The sequence below is a fragment of the Pavona decussata genome, unplaced genomic scaffold (genome assembly GCF_977016875.1).
Source record: "Pavona decussata unplaced genomic scaffold, jaPavDecu1.1 SCAFFOLD_128, whole genome shotgun sequence".
Taxonomy (NCBI): Eukaryota; Metazoa; Cnidaria; class Anthozoa; order Scleractinia; family Agariciidae; genus Pavona; species Pavona decussata.
Genome location: NW_028145542.1, coordinates 2,143,553 through 2,166,747, shown reverse-complemented (window position 1 = coordinate 2,166,747; position 23,195 = coordinate 2,143,553). Strand labels below are relative to the sequence as shown.

Here is a 23,195-nt window from a genome sequence, read left to right as displayed (position 1 = left end):
ACAAGATTCGAAGGACACAATCAGAAAACTATGTTGTTGATCAAGTTAAGAGTTACGAAATGTTTTGTGCCGGTATCGGTAGTTTAGTTTAAAGCGGTATGTAAGCGGTTGTTCATACACAAGTTAACACTAGTACAGTATAATTGACAATAAAATGTTATTCTGCAAAACATATTTTATTATGCAGTTGTCTTTGTACTATAAATGCTTGTTGTGCATATACGAGTGCGAAAGACCTTGATTCATGTAATTAATGCAACCCGCTCGACTGTCTGCGATTATTTTCCGATCCACCGTTTATTCGAATGCTTAAGTGTTGTAAGCGTAAGTGCCAGCCTAAATGTTTATATCGAGTCATCAAGCTTGGGCAAGAGAAGTCATCTTTACACACGCAGTCACCGGGTTAAAGCCGCAAGAAAGTCAGTTCACTGTTCGAAAACAGCTCAGCCACACGAGAGAAGAATTCAAATCTTTCCTCTTCCCTTCCCCATAAGTATACAACATTCATTTCTTGGTATCACCGTACAATTCCAAACATAAGTCCCTGAGAAAATAATCCCACCAAAAGAGAATCTCCTTAAATTTCTGGGCCATATGTTTCTTCGATAATTATCCCTCATGCATATTACCTTATAGACTGCTGATGGAATCTGTTTTAAGCTGTAAACATCATGATTATTCCAAGCGGTTTTAAGTTGTGTTTATTCTCAAGCCCACGCATAATTGCCTCCAATATCCGTTTCCTGGAACAAGCCCTCCCCTTAAAATTCATGGGGTGGTTATATTCGGAATTTAATGTTTTATCGTAAACCAGAAATGAACAACAAAGGTTCATGTTTTCATTGTTTCCCTCCAGCGAGCACGTTTCTGCAGGCTTGAAAATGAAAGGTTCAGTTGGATAAATTGGAAATTACATTTTTATTCTCAGTTATGAAAACTTTCATTGGTCATGAAGAATAAATTGTTGTTTTGAAACACTTTTTATTCACTTGAAAACAGTTTCTTAGCATTAAAAGTTGACCAATATACAGTTTGTCGCCGCGAGAAGTTATGACTAGAAACAGAAACATATGAAGATCTATCAAAACCATCTTTAAAGGTTAATTTGCCTATAAACAGATGATTGTTCTTCGAGAATTCAAATATTTTCTCTTCCCCTCCCCATAAGTATACAACATTCATTTCTTGACATCACCGTACAATTCCAAACATAAGTCCCTAGATAATAAGCCCACCGAAAGAGAATCTTCTCAAATTTATGGGCCATATATTTCTTCGATAATTATCCCTCGTAAATATTAACTTACAGACTGCTGATGGAAGCTGTTTTAATTTATAAACATCATGATTGTTTCAAGCGGTTTTAAATTGTGTTTATTCTCAAGCCCACGCATAATTTCCTCCAACATCCGTTTCCTGAGGCAAATCCTCCCCGAAAATGAGCCGGTAAAAAGGCTATTCAACGAATTTAAGCGTAGGGCTCATACTTATAATTTTACGACATGCCTACTTCGAAGTTATTTAAATAAGCAGAACGTGGCAGGAAATTTTTAACATGGACTTCCTTAAACTGAAACAGCTGCGTGGTAGTGATATATGGAAACACCAAGTTAAGAGCTTAAAAACTCCAACCTTGAGAGTCCACGGGTTTATTATCGGAAGAATTTTACAGTCTGATATTTTTCGGCGAGGAGAGGTGGGGTGGTTACATTCTGAATTTTATGTTATATCGCAAAAAAGGAAAGAACAACTGTCAGAGGTTCATTTTTTTTATGTTTCCCTCAAACAAACACGTTTCTGCAGGCTCGAAGATGAAAGGTTATTGGATAAACTGGAAATTGGATCTTTCCCCTCAGTTATGAAGACTTTGTCATGATGAACAAACTGTAGTTTTGAAAGACTTTTTATTAGCTTGAAAAAATTTTTTTTTAGCATTAAAAGTTGCCCAATCATGACTAGCAATATAAAAAGAAATATCATTATGAAGATCTACCAAAACCATCTATCAAGATTAATTTGCTCGTAAACAGGTGAACGCTTTTCCACAATTCAAATCCAATGTTTTAACAAAACTGCTGAGTTAATTTGAAATGAGTTTGGTTTAGCAAAGACCTTTTGTCGTCAATGTTTTAATAAACCTGCTGAGTTAATTTGAAATGAGTTTGGTATAGCAAACACATTTTGCCGTCAATGCTTAATATATAAAGGAGCCGAATAAAACTGAATTGCTCAGAATCTAGCTCACACTGCAATAACATAGCGATGGAAAACTTTACTGGAGACGAAAACCATAAATTATACCAAGACCTGTACTGCTCGGCAGAATTAACTGGAGGTATACACAACCAGCTGATAATCCTTTCAGTGTTAAACATTTTTCTTTCCATTACTGCATTTCTGGGAAATACTCTGATCCTAGTCGCCCTTCACAAGGACAGGTCGCTTCATCCGCCCTCCAAACTGTTGTTTGGCAGCCTGGCGATAACGGATCTCTGTGTTGGTATCATTGTGCAGCCTTTTCGTGTTACCATGTGGTTGTCTATGGTGAACGAACAATGGAATATCTGTGGTTTTACAGTTGCCGCAGTAGTTATAATGGGGAATTTTGTTTGTTTAGTGTCTTTGTTGACATTGTCTACCATAAGTGTGGACAGACTTCTCGCCCTGTTGTTAGGGCTCAGATACAGACAAGTTGTAACTTTAAAGCGAACATATGTAGCTGCGATTGCTTTCTGGGTTTTCTCCTTTGCGGGTTCCATAGTGTACCTTTGGAATGAATTAATATCATCGTGCTATAGCTACATAATTATACCACTGTGTCTTGTTACCTCGATTTACTGTTACACAAGGATTTTTCTCAGGCTGCGTCATCATCAAACTCAAGTTCAAGACATTGTTCAAGGACAACCAAACCAAACAATTCCACAGAGCATTGCGCGATACAGAAAGACTGTGTCCACTGCACTGTGGTTGCAGTTAACATTAGTTGTTTGTTATTTTCCAGTTACTTTAGTGGGGCCGTTGGTAATTCAGGGAAGATTTCGAAGTGAACTGTCTTCAGCTACATTTCTACCGTTCCAAATTACTATAAGTTTAGTTTATTTCAACTCGTCATTAAACCCAATTCTTTACTGCTGGAAGATCACAGAAGTCAGACAAACAGCGAAGGACACAATCACAAAACTGTTTTGTTCGTCAAGTTAAGAGTTACAGAATGTTTTGTGCCGGTATCGGTTAAGTTCAGTTTAAAGCGGTATCTAAGTCGCAGGTTAAGACTTGTAATGTATGGTTGACAATAACATGTTATTCAGCTAAACATACTTTTACACTGTTGTGTAGGTACGAGTGCAAGAGAAGTTGATTCATTTAATTAATGGAATCCGCTTCGATCTTCCATTATTTTCCGATCCACTGTTTTATTCAAATTTTGAAGTATTGTAAACCTAAATGCCAGCTTAAATTGTAAACAGTCATCAAGTTTGGGGAAGAGAAGATTTTTTTTACATACTTAGTCACCGGCTTAAAGCCTTAAGAAAGCGGTCAGTTGACAATAATCGAAAACTGCTCAGTGACATGAAAAAACGAAAACACTTTTTTCTTTGTAATTGCCGTTTTACCGGGTGGAGAAATAAGCCCACAACTCGCAAATACGGAAAGGCCTAGGTTTTATTCTGAAAGTCAACATCCGGGTGATAAAAGAATGGAGTAGCGTTTGAATAAACATACTTGAAAGATGTGGGGTTTCTTCACTTTGCTGCTAACTAAACACTAAGCTGAATAGATTTAAAATTCAAAAATGATTTGCAAACGAAAGTAAAAGGAAAAAATTAGCATGGGTAATGAAATATTCAATTAAAAGAAAAGAGAAAATCCTCTGTTATCTCGGCACACAATGTCTTTAATGGTGAGACGGAACGCAAAGTTGACTTTCGATCGATTTACCGTAAAATTTGGAATATAAACCCTGAACTTATAAGCGTTCAAAAGACTCTTTATGCTATTGGAACTTTTATTGTGCTTCACAATTGATCTTGTTTAACAACAAAAACATCTAGAAATAGTAAGCTGATAGTTTAAAACATTCAACCTTAACAGTCCATGGACTTATTAGAATCTTATGTTATATCGCAAACCAGATGCACAAAAGGAAGCGAACGGCAAAGGGATGTTACTAAAACTTGAAACGGCGATAATAACAATAACAATTACAATAATAATAATAATAAGAGATGAAAGGGAAACGTTTAACGATAGGTCGCCGTTTCCAGTATAATTAGACCGAGGCGCTCTTTTCTTTTTTAAATCTTATCTAGGCGAAGTCACGGAGCACAGTATTCCTGGGTGATTATTCGAAGTCAACGTTTCTGCAATGGTTGCTACCATTTCTTTCGACAATTGTTTTTTGTTTCTGAAATCTGCATCTTTTGGCAGAGTTTTTGTGTGTAGGTGTTTCTGTAGCCTAACATGATTTTGTTTACTCTTCTGCGCTCTGCAATTGGTTTAGAAATCTGGCGCCACTTCCTCAACCAATTTGAACTGACTAAGAACAATATGTGACTCGCTTCAGTTGCTTGCACCCGTTTACTAGCGCTTGGCGCCAGTTACAACTACTTGTCAGCAAGTTTACATTGATTCACTGTGTCATTAACGTCTGTTAAGAGTCGCAGTTGTACTTAACTTGGTGTTTGGTTTTACCGCCCTCGACCAAATGTTTTAAGTATTTCCTATATTATATTGGTACGAGATTTTCAGAACGTTTTCTATTCACTGATTTTCTCTTACAGCTGTACATTTTGTTGATGTTTCATCTCTTGGCTTTCACAGCTTCGGACACGTTGCCAGAGCCGGAACTGATCAGTGATTATATTGCTCTCGGGGAAAATTTGCAGGCTTGTTTTGAGGCAAAGTAAGCGAGCAAATTTTACACCCAATATTCAAATCAAAACCTTTAAAATAATCCTAGGCCTTATCTAGCGTAGATTGGAATGATATTTCTTAAGGTGTTTCAATGTGATTAGAATTTATGTTAACAACAGAGTAGTTTTCGGCTCAGTACATGTGCTTTAGCCAAATTCACTTTCAGTGCGCCCTTTTACAGTGCCATTTGTGGGAAAGGGAGAACTCTTCTGTATACTGAGATTTCTGATATAAGGCTTTTACGTTGGCGATAACGTTTCGGGTCGGGATCATATGCGGAATGCACAGTCCTCGCTTATCCCGCGGCTCATCAAACAATAGCACTGAAGTGAGGTTCATAAAGCCAGTCATAATTCAACTGCTCAAGGATAGTGCCTTCAACTGCGCATACGATCTGCGCACATCTTATAGCATCTCATATCTCTGCAGGCTCTAATGGCTCTGCAGGAAAGGAAGTACAGGTCTTAGGAAGGTTGGAAGGTCTTGAAATCCAAAAAGAAAATTTTACGATAACCAGGCATTTTCCTCGAGACAATTAAGCTTCAATTTGGAAAAAAAAAGCCGTTCATTGTTGTATATTGTAACGCTTTAAGCGTGGAAACTCCACTTTCGGCTAAAAGATTACAAATAGACCTTATCACGGTTTTGGAAGCCATCTTGATGGGTAGGCAAACAAGTCTTCAAATAACAATGTTTGAATGGAAACTTGATCTGAAACAATTTTCATAAAGCACCGCTTCTAAAAAAAATTAATGAATTGGAAACTTTAGGCACTAGGCAAAGGCTACGGTACGTAGACGACACCTTTACAGCAGTACACAAAGACGAAATCGACGATTTTCACGAACACCTTAACAGACACAACGCTGACATAGAGTTTACTAAGGAGATCATAGAAAATGGCAAAATACCTTTTCTAGACTGCTTAGTTACCCGTGACAACAACGACAACAAACTAAGAACTATGGTTTACAGGTAACCAACACATACTCACAGACTACTGGACCAGTCATCCTACAACCTTACTTCTCACAAAGAAACGACCATGAAGACCTTAACAAGGCGAGCCCAAGTGGTTTGTGACTCACCTGACAGTCTCGTAGACGAAAGCAACCAGCTTAGACAACGTTTTTAACAAGAACAACCATAACCAACTTTGTTAGACGTCACTCTTTCAAGAACACTAAAACTAACGTCACAAACAACGACGCGACTCCTGTAACTACTGTAACTATACCTTACGTAAAGGACACTTCTAAGACTATCCCACGGATTCTACAATCCTACAACATCCGTGTAACACACAAATCCTTTTACTACTTTACGACAACTACTGACGAAAGTAAAAGACAAAGACGAACCGGACCGCAGACAGGGAGCAGTTTACAAGATCAAATGCAGCCACTTCCAGGCCACTTATATTGGTGAGACCGGCAGAAATTTAAACGTACGACTGACTCAACACAAACGAGCACCTAGAAATGGTGATATCAACTACCACATTGCTGAGCACCATTTACAAACGAACCACAGACTGGGACTCTGCCAAGTGCATTGCCAACGCAGGCGCGTAGGTAAGGGTTAGTTAGATAGGGGTGTTCGTTGAGCCCCAAATCTTGCTGAGTGCCGGAGGCGCTCTTACTAGGGGGGTCCGGGTTTTGAAAATCTGGGTTCCCAGAAACATCATTTCCTGCATTTTGAGACCCATTTTAGGCAAATCACAAATTTGTTTTATAATTGTTTCAACTTAAACAAGAAAGTTCAAAGTACATTCCGCGCCCTGTCGAGTTCTGATAGCTATTCGATCCACTGATAGTCATACACCAAGATGGTAAGCTGCATCATTCTCGGGTGTAGGCCTTCGAACAAATTGATTATCTCGTCAAGATTGACAGGCATATCATATTTGATATGCATTTATTGATTAGAACCAGGGCGGACATACTACTCTCTCGCATGGTACACCTCATGTAGTTGTTCAACCTCCTCATTAAGTGCTTTTTCTTCCGCCATTACTGATCTGTAAAGGGGGTTCGTTCGAACCCCTCGAACCCCCCCTCCTTCGCGCCTACTCTGGAAAGCTGGTTTAATAACTTAGAACAAACGCCACTCAGACCTTCCTCACTCGGCGACCATGTTGAGTCTCAGGAGAATACCGTGTAGGACTAAAATTTTGCGGGAGTTTTATTTTGCGGATAAGCGATTTTTTGTGGTTTGCAGGAACAAATTTGTGCGGTACAACATGGCTGAACTCTCTGCAGGGAACTAATTTTTGCGATGCTCTGTTCAAGCAGCAGAATATTTAAGTGGAAGAAATCTGAATATTTTCAACTTTTATTGTACGGTCAGTTGAGTCACATATCACTCTACTTACATATTAGAGACTTCACTGTAATACCTCACTGCGCAAACGGACTGAACAACAACAAAACAAAAAGCCTACCCCTACCATGCACAGCCAAACACTGTTTCGTTAATGAGGTTTGCCATGACCGGTATTACCGTGTATTATTTTATAAGAAAGCAGTTTGAATGTTTGAAATACCGTAGCTGAAACCTTTCTAGGCATACAGAGGGGCTTTCCAGTGAAAGATGTGGCTAATATACAACTTTGAAACCTAACTGGGAACGGCCTGTTCTGTGTAGGCCGCAGCAGAAGCACCATTAGAACAGAACATGGTTGGTCTGCTGCACGATTCGAGTCTGTGTGTTCCTTCAGATGACCAATTCGTGCCAATCTAATGTACTGAATTGCTTTACTCTTGAAAGCTCGAGTTGCTTTTTTCAATGGAATTTTATGTTAATAATCTTGTTTAAGTCCAATGTATATCGCCCAGTGGCTATTTTTTGCGAATCGAGGTCAGGCTCCCGAGACTCAACATGGCCGCCGAGTAGGATAGGTCTTTTGTGGAACGTCAGTAGGTGGTATATATGTCTCTGGTTGTTAACCGGATTTGTCAACGAAGTCGAGATGTTATTGGTGGTTTGTCAGTAAGCCGTGATGTTATTGGCTGTGAAGACTGTAAAAAGTGATTGGTGCGTTTCGATCCGTCTTTTGTTAGTCAAAAAGCCAGTCCGTGGGTCTATTGTAAGGAAAATGTCTATTGTTTGTCTGGTTCGTTCATGTTGTCAATAAGTCGTTTGTATGGTGCAAGATGACTTCCGCTCAGGTTGTCGAAACGTTAATTAGTCAAAGTCCCCCCAAACAGTCCTTCGCAGGACTACACTCACCCGGATGATCAAAATTACCGTTTTGTTGCCATTGTCTACCGTAAGTTTGGACAGACTTCTCACCCTGTTGTCAGGGCTCAGATACAGACAAGTTGTAACTTTAAAATGAACATATGTAGCTGTGATTGCTTTTTGGTTTTTCTCCTTTATGGGTTACATAGTTTTCCTTTGGAGTGAATTAATATCATCATATTATAACTGCATAATTATACCATTGTGTCTAGTTACCTCGATGTACTGTTACAAAAGGATTTTTCTTAGGCTGTGTCATCATCAAACCCAACTGAGTTCAAGACAATGTTCAAGGACAACCAAACAAAAAAATTCCACAGAACATTGCACGATACAGAAAGACAGTTTCCACTGCACTGTGGTTGCAGTTGACATCAGTTTTTTTCTTATTTACCATTTACTTTAGTGATTCCGTTGGCAATTAATGATAGAAATAAGCGAAAGAAGTTTTACATTTCGTTTCGATGATTCCATGTCATCATTTTCAAGTGAAAATAGAATAAAGTTGATAACTTAATATATACCGTGCAAAGCGATAAAACGTAAAATATGCATGTAAAGGTGACAAATTTAAATCTATAGTTTTGCGCGTATGGAGTCTGAGTGTATGTTCAAGCATGGGCTTTTTTTTCTTTATGAAAAACTTTTCATAAATCAGACAGTCCAGTTTTCCGTTGCACTTCTTTAAAACGGAAAAGTTGTTGGTAAGGTCGCCAATGGTTTCCAGACCGTAATAAAAATTGTAATACTGCGCAGCGTAGTCAATAAATGTGAATTCAAAAGTTATAAAATAGACGCTGAAAGATAATTCGAAACCGACGTTTCGGCAATGCTGCCTTCTTCAGGGTACAAAACTGTACCGTTGAAAAGTTCGTTAAATTTACACCCATGCCTAAATTCATAAAAGCGCGCGTGCGTGCAACATACGTGCTAGCGCATTCCGGCGCGCGAGCAAGTAAAAAGCGAATTCACGCAGAACTAAAGTCCTGATTCATGCCAATCAAACTAACAGTTCCATATTTGAAAATGAACCCCATATCCTGCTTCTTTCGGTATTTTTGGTTGGCTAGGCCAACCTACAGTACGACTAGTCTCTCTGATATAAACTGTTGATGGACATTTAGTACATGTCAAACAGTAAACCCCTTTCCCCTCCCCCTCCCCCTCCCCTTAGGAAGGCCTGATACTCAGGCTACATTTAAGGCAATGGTCAGGCAAGACCGCGGTTTTGATCTCTCTTGAGTTGCCGATTCTTTAGAAATGATACAGATGAGTTCTCGGTATCATTTTATGGCGGCAATTTAAAACAATAAAACATCTGGAGACGCTCAGCTTACAGCTTCAAAGAGCCAACCTTAACAGTCCATGGGTTTATTATTGAAAGGATTTTACCGTCAGGTATTTTTCGTAAACCGGAAAAAAACAACAAAGGTTCTTTTTTTTAAAGTTTCTCTCCAAAGACCACGTTTCTGCAAGCTTGAAAACGAAAGGTTAGTGGATAAACTGAAAAGTGGATCTTTTTCCTCAGTTATCAAGACTTGGTGATCATGAACAAAGTGTTGTTTTGAAAGACTTTTTATTTGCTTGAAATCAATTTAGTTTTTGAACATTAAAAGTTGACCAATAAAGCGTTTGTCGCCGTGACAAGTTATGGCTACCAATATAAACAGAAATATATGAAGATCTATCCAAGTTTAATTTGCTTGTAAACAGGTGAATGTTTTTCGAGAATTCAAAGCTTTCCTCTTTCCCTCCCCATAAGTATACAACATTTATTTCTTGATATCACTGGCGTACAATTCCAAACATAAAACCCCGAGAAAATCAGCCCACCAAAAGAGAACCTCCTCAAATTTCTGGGCCATATATTTCTTCGATAATTATCCCTCCTAAATATTAGCTTTTAGTATATTCTCAGTTCCGCTATTGCATTTCTAGCTCTCTAATTGGCTCAAAAACTCCGACTATGAGCCATTAGTCGGAGTTTTACCTAATATGGAAAATAGTGAGCCAAGTTTAAAAATTTTCCGCACGAAGTTTTTAACTTCAGCTCTCCATAATGAGCGATACTGGCAGGTTTCAGGAACTGTCTCCCACTAAACTTCAAGAGATACTAGACAATGCTGTTCCAGAAAAAAACGAAGAAAGCCGCAAAGTTCGGCATGAACATATTTAATGGTACGTATCTGGGAGTTTTACTCAAAACCTAGCAACAACTGTTATGTTCACTGTCGATATTTTGATAATTGTATAACTGCGTAACAACGGAAAAAAATTATCACCTTGTTATTTACAGAATGGCTGTCAAGCCCTGTTGCCACAAACATTTCGAAACGAATTGAAGACATGTCCAAAGAGGAGCTAAATGAATGCCTTAAATGTTTCTACACCTCCGCAAGGAAGAAAGATGGCACGTATTACAAAAACACATCCATGAAGTCCATTCGAGCCGCCATAGATCGCTTTCTTCGCTCGCCACCAAACAACAAGCCTTTTTCTATCATCTCCGACGCTGTGTTTACCGAAGCCAATAACATTTTGGATGCCTTTGTAAAGGATCTCAGAAAGACGGGTAAAATAGCTGGAATTGTCCATATGAAAGTAGTGTCAAAAGATCAAATCCAGAGGCTCTCTGAAAGCGGCGAACTTGGGCCGGCCGACAGTCAAAATCCAGCCCAACTGCAGAGAAAGAACGGCATGGTTTTATCTCACCCTTTTCTTCGGACGACGAGGAAGAGAAAATCAGCGGCAGTTGAACCCTGGAATGCTCTCCCTAAGGACAACGCCACAAGGTGTCGAGTATTTTGAGTTAAACAGACGACAGCCTGGTTCACTGCTCAGCACAAAAAATCATCAAGGCGGCCTTGGAGACTCTGAGGACGAATCCGACGCGAAGATCTTTGCCGTTGCTGGTTCTAAGAGGTTCCCAGTGAAAACAATCAAAAACTACTTAGATCACCTGAACCCGAGTTCCGACGCTCTTTTCCAAAAACAAAGGGACGGCCAAAGTCAGAAATTCAGTCCAGCAGATGACAAAATTTGGTATTGCAACTCGCCGGTTGGCTCGAGCACGATGGACAACATGTTGAAAAATATGAGCAAGCGAGCTGGCATAGAGCCCCACCTAACCAACCACTGCCTCAGGGCGACAGCAGTTACAGTTCTGTCTGACCACAACTGTGAAACAGACACATAAAATCTGTTACGGGACACAGATCCGACCAGGCGGTCGAATCGTACAATGATCGCCCATCCATAGAATAGCAGAAGAAGATGTCACACGTTCTCAGTGATTTTGTCTCAGCCGGAGCCTCGGAAGCTTCTCCATGCACTGGCATCTCTGCAGCTGAGAAAGAAAACGAATGCCATGGTCAGCAAGAACGGCAACCTCAAAGCAAAGGGACAGTTTTAGTCCAAAATCAGGTCGTAAATACCGAGGTTCGGCAAAGCGAGCGAAGAAGCTTTCCGCAGGTTTTCTTCAACTGCAATGTTTAAGTTCACAGCTATTACGGAGGCGGAGAATCAGGAAAATCTTCCTGAACTGGAAAACTATTTAACCACTTGAAAGCTTCCGAAGCCTTTTTTTTTTCCTTGCATTTGAACGGTTGAATATTTCAAGGTTGATTATACTTCACAACAGTCGCCTCATATAACAATGTGTTACCAACTTTATTTCGCTCTGAAATACAGCGTGTTAAAAGTAAAACTTGAATAATTAACATAGTTAACATAATCGGTCCATAAGTCCTTGCGCCCAACCACATAAATCCGCCATTTTATTTCGCTCTGAACCAAGATGTCCGCTCCTGCGCGTGGTGATGACAATCCGTCGGATAATACAGCCATCTCACTTCCACGAGCTGGGCCGAAGGAAGGGGAAGGTAATGTACGTCCTGTCTCCCTCGTTCAGCAGATTTTTAGTGATCCCGAAGCACTAAATTTGCTTCGACAAGCTTTTAATAGCTCTTCACACGATTATAGTGTCTACGGAGCGCCCAAGGCTCCAACCTCTGTTACAAATTCAAACACTGCCAGAGCGTTCAAGGCTCACTCGGCAAATGAAAATGATACCGCTACGTATACCCCGGCGACTAAAAGGCCAAGAGGGGCAGAAAACTACTCTGACGGGGTAGTTATATTAGAGCCTGATGGTACAAACCCGGGCACTTCTCATCCCACAGGCGAGGATGACGAAGACGATGAACTTTGCCATAGCGCTCGCTGGCAAGCAAGTGAACAGTTATGGGCATTCTTAGGCACGTTGCATAAGCCATTGTCTGCCTTTGAGCGAAAGGCAATTACTAGAAAGTATCCACGTCCAGATGTTGATGGTGTTTACACTCCCTCTTTGGATAACTATCTGCCATCACTCTTTCCAGGCGTTAAAAATGTCGACAAGGACAGTAAATTTTTACAGGATCGCGTGTTAGATTCCATGGGTCTAGTAGCCATGTTATTTGAGCATATTTACGGCTTCCTTGCTGAAGCTAAGCCAGGTGAAAATGTGATCCTCAGCTATGAGCAAATGAAGGACCTTGGAGCCATCACATCAAATGCTATACGTCTACTGGGTAATGCCTCGGCACTTTTGTCTAAGGAGCGACGTAAGGCTGTCCTTAACAAAATCAATTCCAAGGGAACTCTATCATCTCTTGCCTCAGAAGAGTTTCTGCAAGCTGGCAAAAGTTTGTTTGGGGAAGAATTCGAAGCACGGATCAAGACTAGATCAGAGACAGCAAAGACCTTAGTTTCAGCTGCTTCTGTGGGGCAACATTCACGACCTGCTCAGTTTTTTCGAGGCCGCACCACCCCCTTCAAAAGACGAGGGAACCGTTGGGGTGGTGCCAGTCAAAGGTTTCCATATGCCAGCAACTTCAGCCAGTTTCGGGGTTCATTCAGAGGCCGGGGCAGAGCTGCCAGGGGAGCCCTGCAGCAGATCCCTCAAACCATCCAGTAGAGAGGCCCTCTCACTTACCACCAGGTATGATGTTACATTTAAATCCTTTAGCCGTAAATCACCTCCACCTAGCAGGACGCCTGAAACATTGCGTTTCAAACTGGGAGATTATAAGCAAGGACCCTTGAATCTTAGAAACTGTTTAAGGGTTTCATCTGCATCTCATATGTACCCCACACCAATTATCCGTCCCGCTGACAGTTCCTCACTCAGAGGAGAACATGGCTCTTATAGACCTAGAAATACAACAAATGCTAGAGAAAGGAGCTATCCATGTGGTTCCCCTGGGAGAGTTACATCAAGGATTTGTGAGTTCAATTTTTCTAGTCCCCAAAAAAGGGGGTGGCCAGAGCCCCGTCGTGAATCTCCGCCCCCTTAATCAGTTCATCCCTTACGAATATTTCAAGATGGAGGGGATTCATATGCTGAGGGATCTGTTACGAAAAGGCGACTTTATGGTCAAGATAGACCTGAAGGATGCCTATTTCACAGTGCCAGTCTGGAGGAACCACCAAAAGTATCTGAGGTTTGTTTGGAAGGCTGGAAGTTTTGCCTGCCTGCCCTTCGGGCTTGCAAGCGCCCCCAGGGTCTTCACGAAACTTATGAAACCTGTAGTAGGCCTGTTACGCCAACCGGGCATCAGACTGATAGTCTATTTATACGACATACTAATAATGGCCCAATCCAGGGACATTGCCCTCCAACATGCCTCAACTGCCTTAGATCTTTTGCAAGGGTTGGGCTTCCTGATAAACTATCTGAAGTCAGTCCTTGTCCCTTCCACAAAGATGGAATTTCTAGGATTTGTGGTAGATTTCCTCACTCTGTCTCTAGCACTTCCCCGGGACAAAATCAGAAACGTGAGAAAAGAATGTCAGGCCTTATTAAACTTGCCACTAGTTACAGTGAGGCAACTAGCCAAGTTACTGGGACACCTTACCTCTACCATTCAAGCTGTCTTTCCAGGGCCCCTCCACTTCCGCCACTTGCAAAACGAGAAAAACAGGGCTTTAGTACATTCTCAAACATACGACTCTGCTACTCCCCTTTCCCTCAGGCTAGGGAGGAATTGGTTTGGTAGGGGTACAACCTGGAAGCATGGAATGGAAAAGCTCTGGTAATCGAGACAGATGTCTCCCGACAAGGTTGGGGGGCATTTTGCAACGAAGTATCCACGGGGATCAATGGTCTCAAGGGGAATCTCTTCTCCACATAAATTGTCTCGAACTTTTGGCTGGGGAATTTGCTGTCAAGACCTTTATGAAAGGCAAAGTTCAAATGCGAGTCCGCCTGTTAATGGACAATTTGACTGGCGCGTCTGGCATCAGACCTATGGAGTGGTGCCTGCACCACAATATCCTCATAGAGGCTCAGTATTTACCAGGGGTACTAAATGTCCGAGCAGACCGAGAATCTCGTGTATTCTCAGACCATCACGACTGGAATCTGGACCCCTTGTTGTTCACGGAACTAAATCGGGTCTGGGGCCCCCTGGAGGTAGATCTGTTTGCCTCTCGCCTTACGACTCAACTTCCACGATTTTACAGTTGGAGACCCGACCCTCAGTCGGAGGCAGTGGATGCGTTTTCCCAGGACTGGAGCAAAGTGAGGGGATATGCATTCCCTCCCTTTGCTCTAGTAGGCCGCTGCCTCAGACAGTTACTAGACCAGAATGTGTCACACCTTGTTCTAGTGGCACCGGTCTGGCAGTCACAACCATGGTACCCTTTGCTTTTCGAGTTGTGTGTAGCACCTCCAATTCTGTTCCCTCACTACCCAGGCCTGCTGACACGACAAGGGGAAGTCCACCCCTTGCTGAACCTTCAACTAGCAGGTTGGCTGCTATCCGCCAATCATATTCAGAAGCAGGCATTTCACAACCAGCTCAAACCCTACTTGTTGCAGCCTGGAGGGATGGAACATCAGCTTGGCGAAGATGGGCTAGCTGGTGTCGAGAACGGAAACTTAATTCGATTCAAGCTTCTGTAGATGCCATTTTAGAGTTCTTTTCTTCTGAATTTCATCTTGGGAGAGCATATAGGACTCTTAATGTTTACCGGTCTGCCATTTCTAGTACTCACCCTAAAATTGATTCGGTTTGGGTTGGGGAACACCCGTTAGTGCTCCAACTGTTAAAGGGTGCATATAATCTTAGACCGCCTTTACCTCGATATTCTAGTACCTGGGATATCAGCCTTGTTGTGTCTTATATTGATGGTTTAGGGGTCAATGAGTCTCTCTCTCTTAAGGATTTGTCCCAGAAGCTTGGTTTTCTCCTAGCCCTTACTGCAATGGAAAGAGTGTCTGAAGTGGTCGCTCATGACCTCAGGTACAGGCGCTTTCACCCTGAAGGAGTCACCTTTGCACTCCCAGATTTAACAAAGAAATCTCGAGCAGGCCAGGATCTAAAAATTTCATTTCATGCTAGTTTTGATGAAAATCATAGTCTTTGTGTGGTTAATTGTCTTAAAGTTTATGAACATCGCACCTCAGAATTCCGTCCCTTGGACCCTTCAAAACCCAACAAGCTTTTATTATCATATATTCGCCCTCACAAGCCCATTTCAGGTGCTTCCCTCAGTAGGTGGCTGAAGGATATAATTATTCTCTCGGGCAGGTATTGATACAAGTATATTTAAAGGTCACTCAGTAAGAGGAGCGTCTACATCATCAGCTGCCTATGAAAGGGGTGCTTCTCTGCAGGATATCCTAGATCTTGCTGATTGGTCAACTGATTCCAAGTTCAGGCGTTTTTATTACAGGCCTAGACATAATTCTAGCATTTCTAAGTCATTACTGAATGTGCAAGGGTTACCGAGTCAGTGAACATGACCCCACTTTAAAAACACATTGTTATATGAGGCGACTGTTCTGAAGTATAATCACAGATTATGCTAGGGCCGCTTGCCCTAGCATAATCTGTGATTTTCGTTAACAGTTGACCACAGTTTGTCGTTTGTGTAGCTGTCAAATTTCATTCAGCTCATCGAGTGATGTAATAATCAGGTGATCACGGCGCGCATGTGACCGGAAGTTGTATGCTCTTTTGACCGCTTTGTAAAATTGTAGAAATAAAAATCGGCGGCAAAAACCCGATTTGAGAATATACTAAAACAATTATTCGACCTTGTTGGATATGAAGAGATCATAACCAACTCGCGCTACGCGCTCGTTGGTTATTTATCACTTCATATCCAACGCGGTCTCATGGAATAATTGTTATATAGACTGGTGATGGAAGCTGTTTTAAGCTGTAAACATCACGATTATTTCAAGCGGTTTTAAGTTGCGTTTATTTTCAAGCCCACGCATAATTGCCCCCAATATCCGTTTCCTGAAACAAACCCTCCCCGAAAATGAGCCGCTGCAAAGGCTATTGAACGAATTTAAGGGTGGGGTTCCTACTCAGAATTTTACGGAATGACAACTTCGAAGTTATTTATGAGAACGTGACAGGAAGTTTTTAACATGGACTTCCTTAAACTGGACAGCTGCGTGGTAGTGATACATGGAAACACTAAGCTAACAGCTTAAAACCTAGAACCTTAACAGTCCATTGGTTTACTATGGAAAGGATTTTACGGTGTGATATTTTTTGGCGAGGAAGGGTGGGGTGGTTTTACTCTGAATTTTATGTTATATCAAAAAACAGTAGCGAACAACAGAGGTCCATTTTTTTCTGTTTCTTGCCAAATAAAAGGTGGTCACAGGTTTTGCAGGCTTCAAAATAAAAGGTTATACGATAAACTGGAAATCGGATCTTCCCCCTCAATTATGAAGACTTGGTCATCATGAACAAAGTGTTGTTTTGAAAGACTTTTTATTTGCTTGAAATCAATTTAGTTTTTGAACATTAAAAGTTGACCAATAAAGCGTTTGTTGCCGTGACAAGTTATGGCTAACAATATAAACAGAAAAATATGAAGATCTATCCAAGTTTAATTTGCTTGTAAACAGGTGAATGTTTTTCGAGAATTCAAAGCTTTCCTCTTCCCCTCCCCATAAGTATGCAGCATTTATTTCTTGATAACAGCGGCGTACAATTCCAGACATAAAACCCTGAGAAAATAAGCCCACCAAAAGAGAACTTCCTCAAATTTCTGGGCCATATATTTCTTAGATAATTATCCCTGTCACCGGCGTACAATTCCAAACATAAGTCCCTGAGAAAATGAGCCCACTAAAAGAGAATCTCCTAAAATTTCTGGGCAAAATATTTATTCGATAATTATCGCTCGTAAATATTAGCTTACAGACTGCTGATGGACGCTGTTTTAAGCTTTGAACATTATGATTATCCCAAGCGGTTTTAAGTTGCTTTTATTCTCAAGCCCACGCAGAACTGCCTCCAATATCCGTTTCCTGAAACAAACCCTCCCCGAAAATAACCGCTCCTGAAAAAGACTATTCAATGAATTTAAGTGTAGGGCTCCTACTAAGAAGTTTACGGCATGCCAGCTTCAAAGTTATTAATGAGAACGTGGCAGGAAATTTTTAACATCGACTTCCTTAAACTGAACAGCTGCGTGGTAGTAATATATGGAAACACTAAGCTAACAGCTTAAAATCTCGAACCTTAGCAGTCCACGGGTTTATTATCGGAAGGATTTTATAGTGTGACATTTTTTAGCGAGGAGGGGTGGGGTTGTTATATTCTGAATTTTATGTTATATTGCAAACCAGGAACGGAAACAGAGGTTCATTTTTTTTATGGAAGTCAAAAATCGACAGTCGACAGCCAAAACTGTTTTCTCACCACGTTCTCGCTAATCATTGACGATAAAAGAAAAAAAAAACACCAACTCTGGAGTAAACGTCAATGACATTTATAACTTCGACAACAACAGTTCACTAAGTGGAGAAATTCTGAATTTGGTGGAACTTCGCTTCAAACTTCAACATCGCAAGTCGTTACTAATGACTGGAGACGTAAACGAAACGGATTTCTCCAAGGAAACCGCAGCCGTTGACATTTCTGTGAGCACCGCTATCCAGATAGCGCTATGCCTAGGCATTATGTTTGTAATAATCACGGGGAATGCATCCGTTGTTGCGGCATATTTTTCCAACTCCAGGATTCGAACTGGAACCTACACCATCCTTGTTAGTTTGGCAATCTCCGATCTGTTAGTTGGCTGCGTCTCTCTACCACTGGGGATGTACATCAGCCTAAGACGCGTCCAGAAAGGACCTCTCAACACTATTTTCCTGTCTTTCGACATTTTCAGCGCGCTCGCCTCAATTGTCCACCTGACAGCAGTCAGTCTGGAACGATGGCTTGCGATTTCGCGGCCGTTTGTATACGAGACACTTTCCACAGTGCACTACTCACTCATACTCTGTGGAGCTTGGCTTTCGGCTTTTGCGGTTGCGGCAATTCGACCAGCGCTGGATAGAGCAGCAAGCAACAACCCTCACAGAATCTACACCCCGTTTCTCTTGCTTGTAGGCTACGTAGGACCGGGAATTGTCATTTGCCTGGTGAACTATTCTATTTTCAAAGTGGTTCGAACGCTGATTGCAAACCTTCTGACGTGTACAAGACAAGACTCGGAAGAAAATACTAAGATTCGTAAGAATATAAACAAGCAAAGACGCACCGCTCTTACTCTCGCATTGGTTACTGCAATGTTCTTGGTTTCTTGGTCATCATTCTTCACTATCAGCACAATCTCGGTTTTTTGTACGCATTGCGTGCCCTTCGAAACATTGACTCCTTGTCTCGCGTTTTCAAAATGGCTGCAGTATTGTAACAGCGCTATGAACCCAATGGTGTACGCCTTCCGTGATGCTGAAATGAGAAAAACGTTCATCCGTCTTCTTGGTCCGTGTGGAGGTGCTTTGGCGGCGCAGCGCGTACGGCGGGTGGCTCCAGTGATAATAGCCCCACTTAGACAAGAAACTAGCATAGGACATCAAGATGAACTTGAAACAGTCCTACATGATCATGATGAAACGCAACTGTGAATCTACAACAGCATACAAAACAATGCTAGTACATACGTCGAGATAAGTTATTTTAAAGCACAAGGTTACGTTGGAGAGCAGCGCAGCCAAATCTTTAATAGGATAGGATATGATATGATATGATATGATATGATATGATATGATATGATATGGTATGGTATGGTATGGTATGATATGATATGATATGATATGATATGATATGATATGATATGATATGATATGATATGATATGATATGATATGATATGATATGATATGATATAATATGATATGATAGAACAAGTAAGGATAGGATAGGTTAGGAGGGGGTATTCACGATGATGTACTCATACACCAAGCTATGTTTTGTTTTTTAATCGCCGTAGTCGGGGCTGAAATATTGATTTGCTTCATTCAGTTGTTTTGCTAATTTTGTTGGTCAGTTCTGAAATTATTCTGTGTACAAAAACACGATTGATTGTGGTATAAAAGTGTAATAGGTTTTAAACTTTAGGATACTCACTCCCTCACATAATTTCGAGCTGGTCCTACGTACGGGCTCTGAGGGGGTAGAACTTGGCAGTCTACAGTTTTTTTATCAGTGTAAACAGATTAAAATTGATAATTTATTGTACAATTGGCCAAACATAATGAAACTTGGCAGATGAAAGCAATGTGCACAGCGGCATTAATTTAGGTACTTTTGACGCCATGGCAACCTTTCGTTTCCATAGCAACCCCGATAAACAAACCAAAGGATGCCATCTTTAAACAAGGATTTCTTGAGGAATATTCACTCAATTGTCTTAAAAATTGCTGTACATAATGAAAATACAGTGTTCTCTGCAATAAATTACCGAATTTTTTTTTCTTTGACATTTGCAGCATTTAAGGCTTGGTATCCATGTTTCCATGGCAACAGTGAAAGTTTGCGACTAATTACAAAATCCATAATTCATCGCATAGAACATCACTTCAGAAACAAGCACTCAAAATTTTGCGTAAGATAGTTAAAAAGAAAAGCAACTGTGCCTGTTCAAGTAATCAAGTGTGTAAATAACTGAGAGTTTGGGAAAATGTAAGATAAATTTGTACACAGCGTAACGAAACACTACGTTCTCATAAAGAAGACACGAAGCATAATCTAAATGTATACAATAGCCCAGCATGTCGATGTTTGATGGTGAATGTTTTCTCCACAGAGAGAGCTGCAGAAAAATGATTTCAGTGAGTCACATTTGTTCAATTCTTTCTTCAGCAACAAACTCCACATCTGGCTCCACAAACATAATTTCAATTTCGCTTCCGACAGTCTCAGCAGGCAAAGCAGCTTTTGGTGCCTTTTTTCTAAGGGTTTTTTTCTTTTTTCTTTTCTCATCTACTTCTGGTTTGGAACTTGTGCCAAATGCTCCAGGCTGATAGGCCAGTTTGTCAGCCTTTGATTTCCTATTGGACCTGATTATCTGTCGCCGCTTTCGATACTTGGAGCTGATCTTATTTGCTGCAGAGGAAATTCTTTCTTGATTCTCCCTCCTCCAGGCTTTCAACATATTTCTGCCAGGGGAAATTCCACAGGACTTCACCAAAGCAGGTTTACTGGCAGCTCCAGTATTGAACACCCCAGCAGTCTCACAAACTGCTACCACCATACGCCGCTTTCCACAGTATCGGCTCTTGGGGCACCTTGACCACAACTGCCCGTTGACACTTTCATTCCGATTCTGGGTTTGCCCCTGTAGGCACCTTTTCAACAAGTCATCATTGGTAAGCCTTGTAAAAATTGGCTTGAGTTTTCTTAAAAAAAAACACAAGGGAGGCGGTTGTCTTCTTTATACGCTGCTCGAGCCTTCCAAAATTTACACCAGGTGTCTTCGCCTTTAGGGCATAGCTTGTGCTGCTCTTCCAAGGAACATGGATCATCTTTAATCATGTGATGGAATATTGCCCATGCTGTTCTTCATTTTCTCAAGTCACCAGCATTTTCTCGTATAGCTCTGCCATAATACTTTTGCATCTTGTCTATGACATTGTCAGTGAGGCGGCCTCTTCCATCAACCCTTCCTCCATCTGGCATCTTTATACCTGCCCCCTTTAAATTTTTCTTGCAATTCTTGAGGGCAGTGCCTAATCATTTCTAAACATGTCCAACACCTTCCTCTTTGACAATTGGATAACTATCTCCATAAAGTTCCACCATTTTTGACTTGACTCTGCCAAAACAGCTACTGTCACCATCACCGACAAAGGTGGAATATATGAGCTTCCTCTTTTCAATGCTGCGACTGAATATGGCAATGGCTTCTGAAGACTCCATGTCTTTAAAGGAACCTACATGATTCACTTCGCAATCTCTCCTGTGTGACTTTTTCCATGCAAGATAGTCTGCTGATTCTTTATCACAGTGTTCATGAGATGAACATTCATTGCAAATGAGGGATTTTACCTCGTAGTCAAGAATTTCTCCTGTCATTACTGATATTACAAAAAGCACACCAATCCTAGAGCTGTGCCCCCTTTTCTGCCAAGTTCCATCTATGGAAACAGCAACTTTGGTAACTGAGTGGCCGTCAATCTCTACCGCACTTTCTTCATCCTCCCTGTAGGCTAACTGGCTAAGCCTTTCTGTTGCCTCGCACATCAATGTCTCAGCATTATTGATGGCTATCTTTTCTACTTTTTTTCATGTGCTGGTTATTTGCCTTCTTGGTAACTAAAGGTGGCAGGTCCATACCAGCACAAAACTTTGCCAGGCCAGCACGGCCCCATTGATGAGAAGACAACACAGACCTCCTGTTCACTTCATGGACCCCACCACCCTTTCCACCAAGCCTCTTACTTGTCTGTAGAGGTGTGATAGTATCACAAGATGAGCATTTCAAATACAGCGATTCAGCAAGGCCATCTCTGCTGGAGTTTTGTTGGAAAAGCTGAAGCTTTGATTTTGAGTCTCGGCATGAGCTGCAAATAGCTGATTCGCTAATACACTGCGATAGAAGCTCAGCATCTTGTAGCTTGAAGCCATGTGCTTTCTCATCATCCATTCCTAAGGCGCGACATGTACTTTGAGAACGAGTAACGGTTCCTTCTTGTGATCAAAATTCTCGAAAGAACCGTTCATAACTTTCAGTTCTGACATATTCCTTGGCGCAGCACGTGCTAGAAATTCGTCGTACTCACTTTGAGCCTTGGATGTGCTCGGTTGTGTCTCCAAACGTGCTTCCACGCTGGTGTCATGTCCGCTATCCGCTTCTGTTTCCCTTTGCATTTCCCACGCCTTTTCCGTGAAAACCTTTTCTTTTTTTCCTTCGACACGATTTAAACTTCCCTTTTCTTTTTCTACCGGTTTCTTCCTCTCCTTCCATAGTCAAACACAAAAATACAACCTGGACAGTACAGACATGCACACGCGATTTCGAAACTCGGTAAGAAAACTTTTCCAGCGTGACGCGAAATGCCTTCTGGGTTGCAAAATTAGGAAGGAGTCACAACATTTAGGACTTGTGGATTACGGAAGAGTAGATTTGGATCGTTGTTCGGAAAACGGCTGGAAAAAACCCCATAGCAACCAAAATAAACAAACCATAACAATGGTAACTAAGACCGGTTTTAATCACATCCATTAATTAAAACTCAAATTTTAGGCGGGCTTTTCAAAAATATCAAGAAAAATTTTCGGGGTTAAAAAAACAATATAATAAACTTCCTTCGTAGCCCTCTTTTCAAATTAGGCCGATGATCGAGTTTTTTGTTTTTCAAAATTTAGGGTTAACTGCCTCCTTCACGGTATGATGAATATTCAAGGCACGTGAATAGCAGTGAAATAGACCGGGACAAACAAAATAAAATTCTTGTTCTGAGAAAGCAAATAACGACTGAAACTTTACCAAGATTCACCCTTCTTGTCTAACACCAATTTCAGTTCCTGAGCCTAAAACTTGCGTAGATATCGAAAAGAATTATTAATTTAACCGCTTGTAATTTAACAGAAAAAAATCTGTGGGGGTATTTTAAAGATATCTCGACTTATGCAAAGTAGGAACTTTTTCATTCATATGCGCTTTCTTTTCACTGTTTTTAAACGTAAATTTAAAATAGGAAACACCCATTAAGCTCAATGTACATTCAGAATGTTT

General features: G+C 41.0%; 2 protein-coding genes and 2 pseudogenes across 2 annotated transcripts; 3 read left to right on the top strand and 1 right to left on the bottom strand.

The window, feature by feature from the left end:
* The first annotated feature begins 2,257 nt into the window (after positions 1–2,257).
* On the top strand, positions 2,258–3,204 carry LOC146468919 (melanocyte-stimulating hormone receptor-like). Its single transcript, XM_085124096.1, has one exon. It carries the CDS (start codon positions 2,263–2,265, stop codon positions 3,202–3,204), a length of 942 nt encoding a protein of 313 aa, XP_084980222.1. The 5' UTR covers positions 2,258–2,262.
* A 7,247-nt stretch (positions 3,205–10,451) lies between these two features.
* Positions 10,452–11,655, top strand: LOC146468918 (uncharacterized; annotated as a pseudogene).
* A 6,379-nt stretch (positions 11,656–18,034) lies between these two features.
* LOC146468917 (D(1)-like dopamine receptor) lies at positions 18,035–19,355 on the top strand. Its single transcript, XM_085124095.1, has one exon. The coding sequence runs from the start codon at positions 18,035–18,037 to the stop codon at positions 19,082–19,084; it is 1,050 nt and encodes a 349-aa protein (XP_084980221.1). The 3' UTR covers positions 19,085–19,355.
* A 381-nt stretch (positions 19,356–19,736) lies between these two features.
* LOC146468916 (uncharacterized) lies at positions 19,737–22,445 on the bottom strand (annotated as a pseudogene).
* Positions 22,446–23,195: the final 750 nt, after the last annotated feature.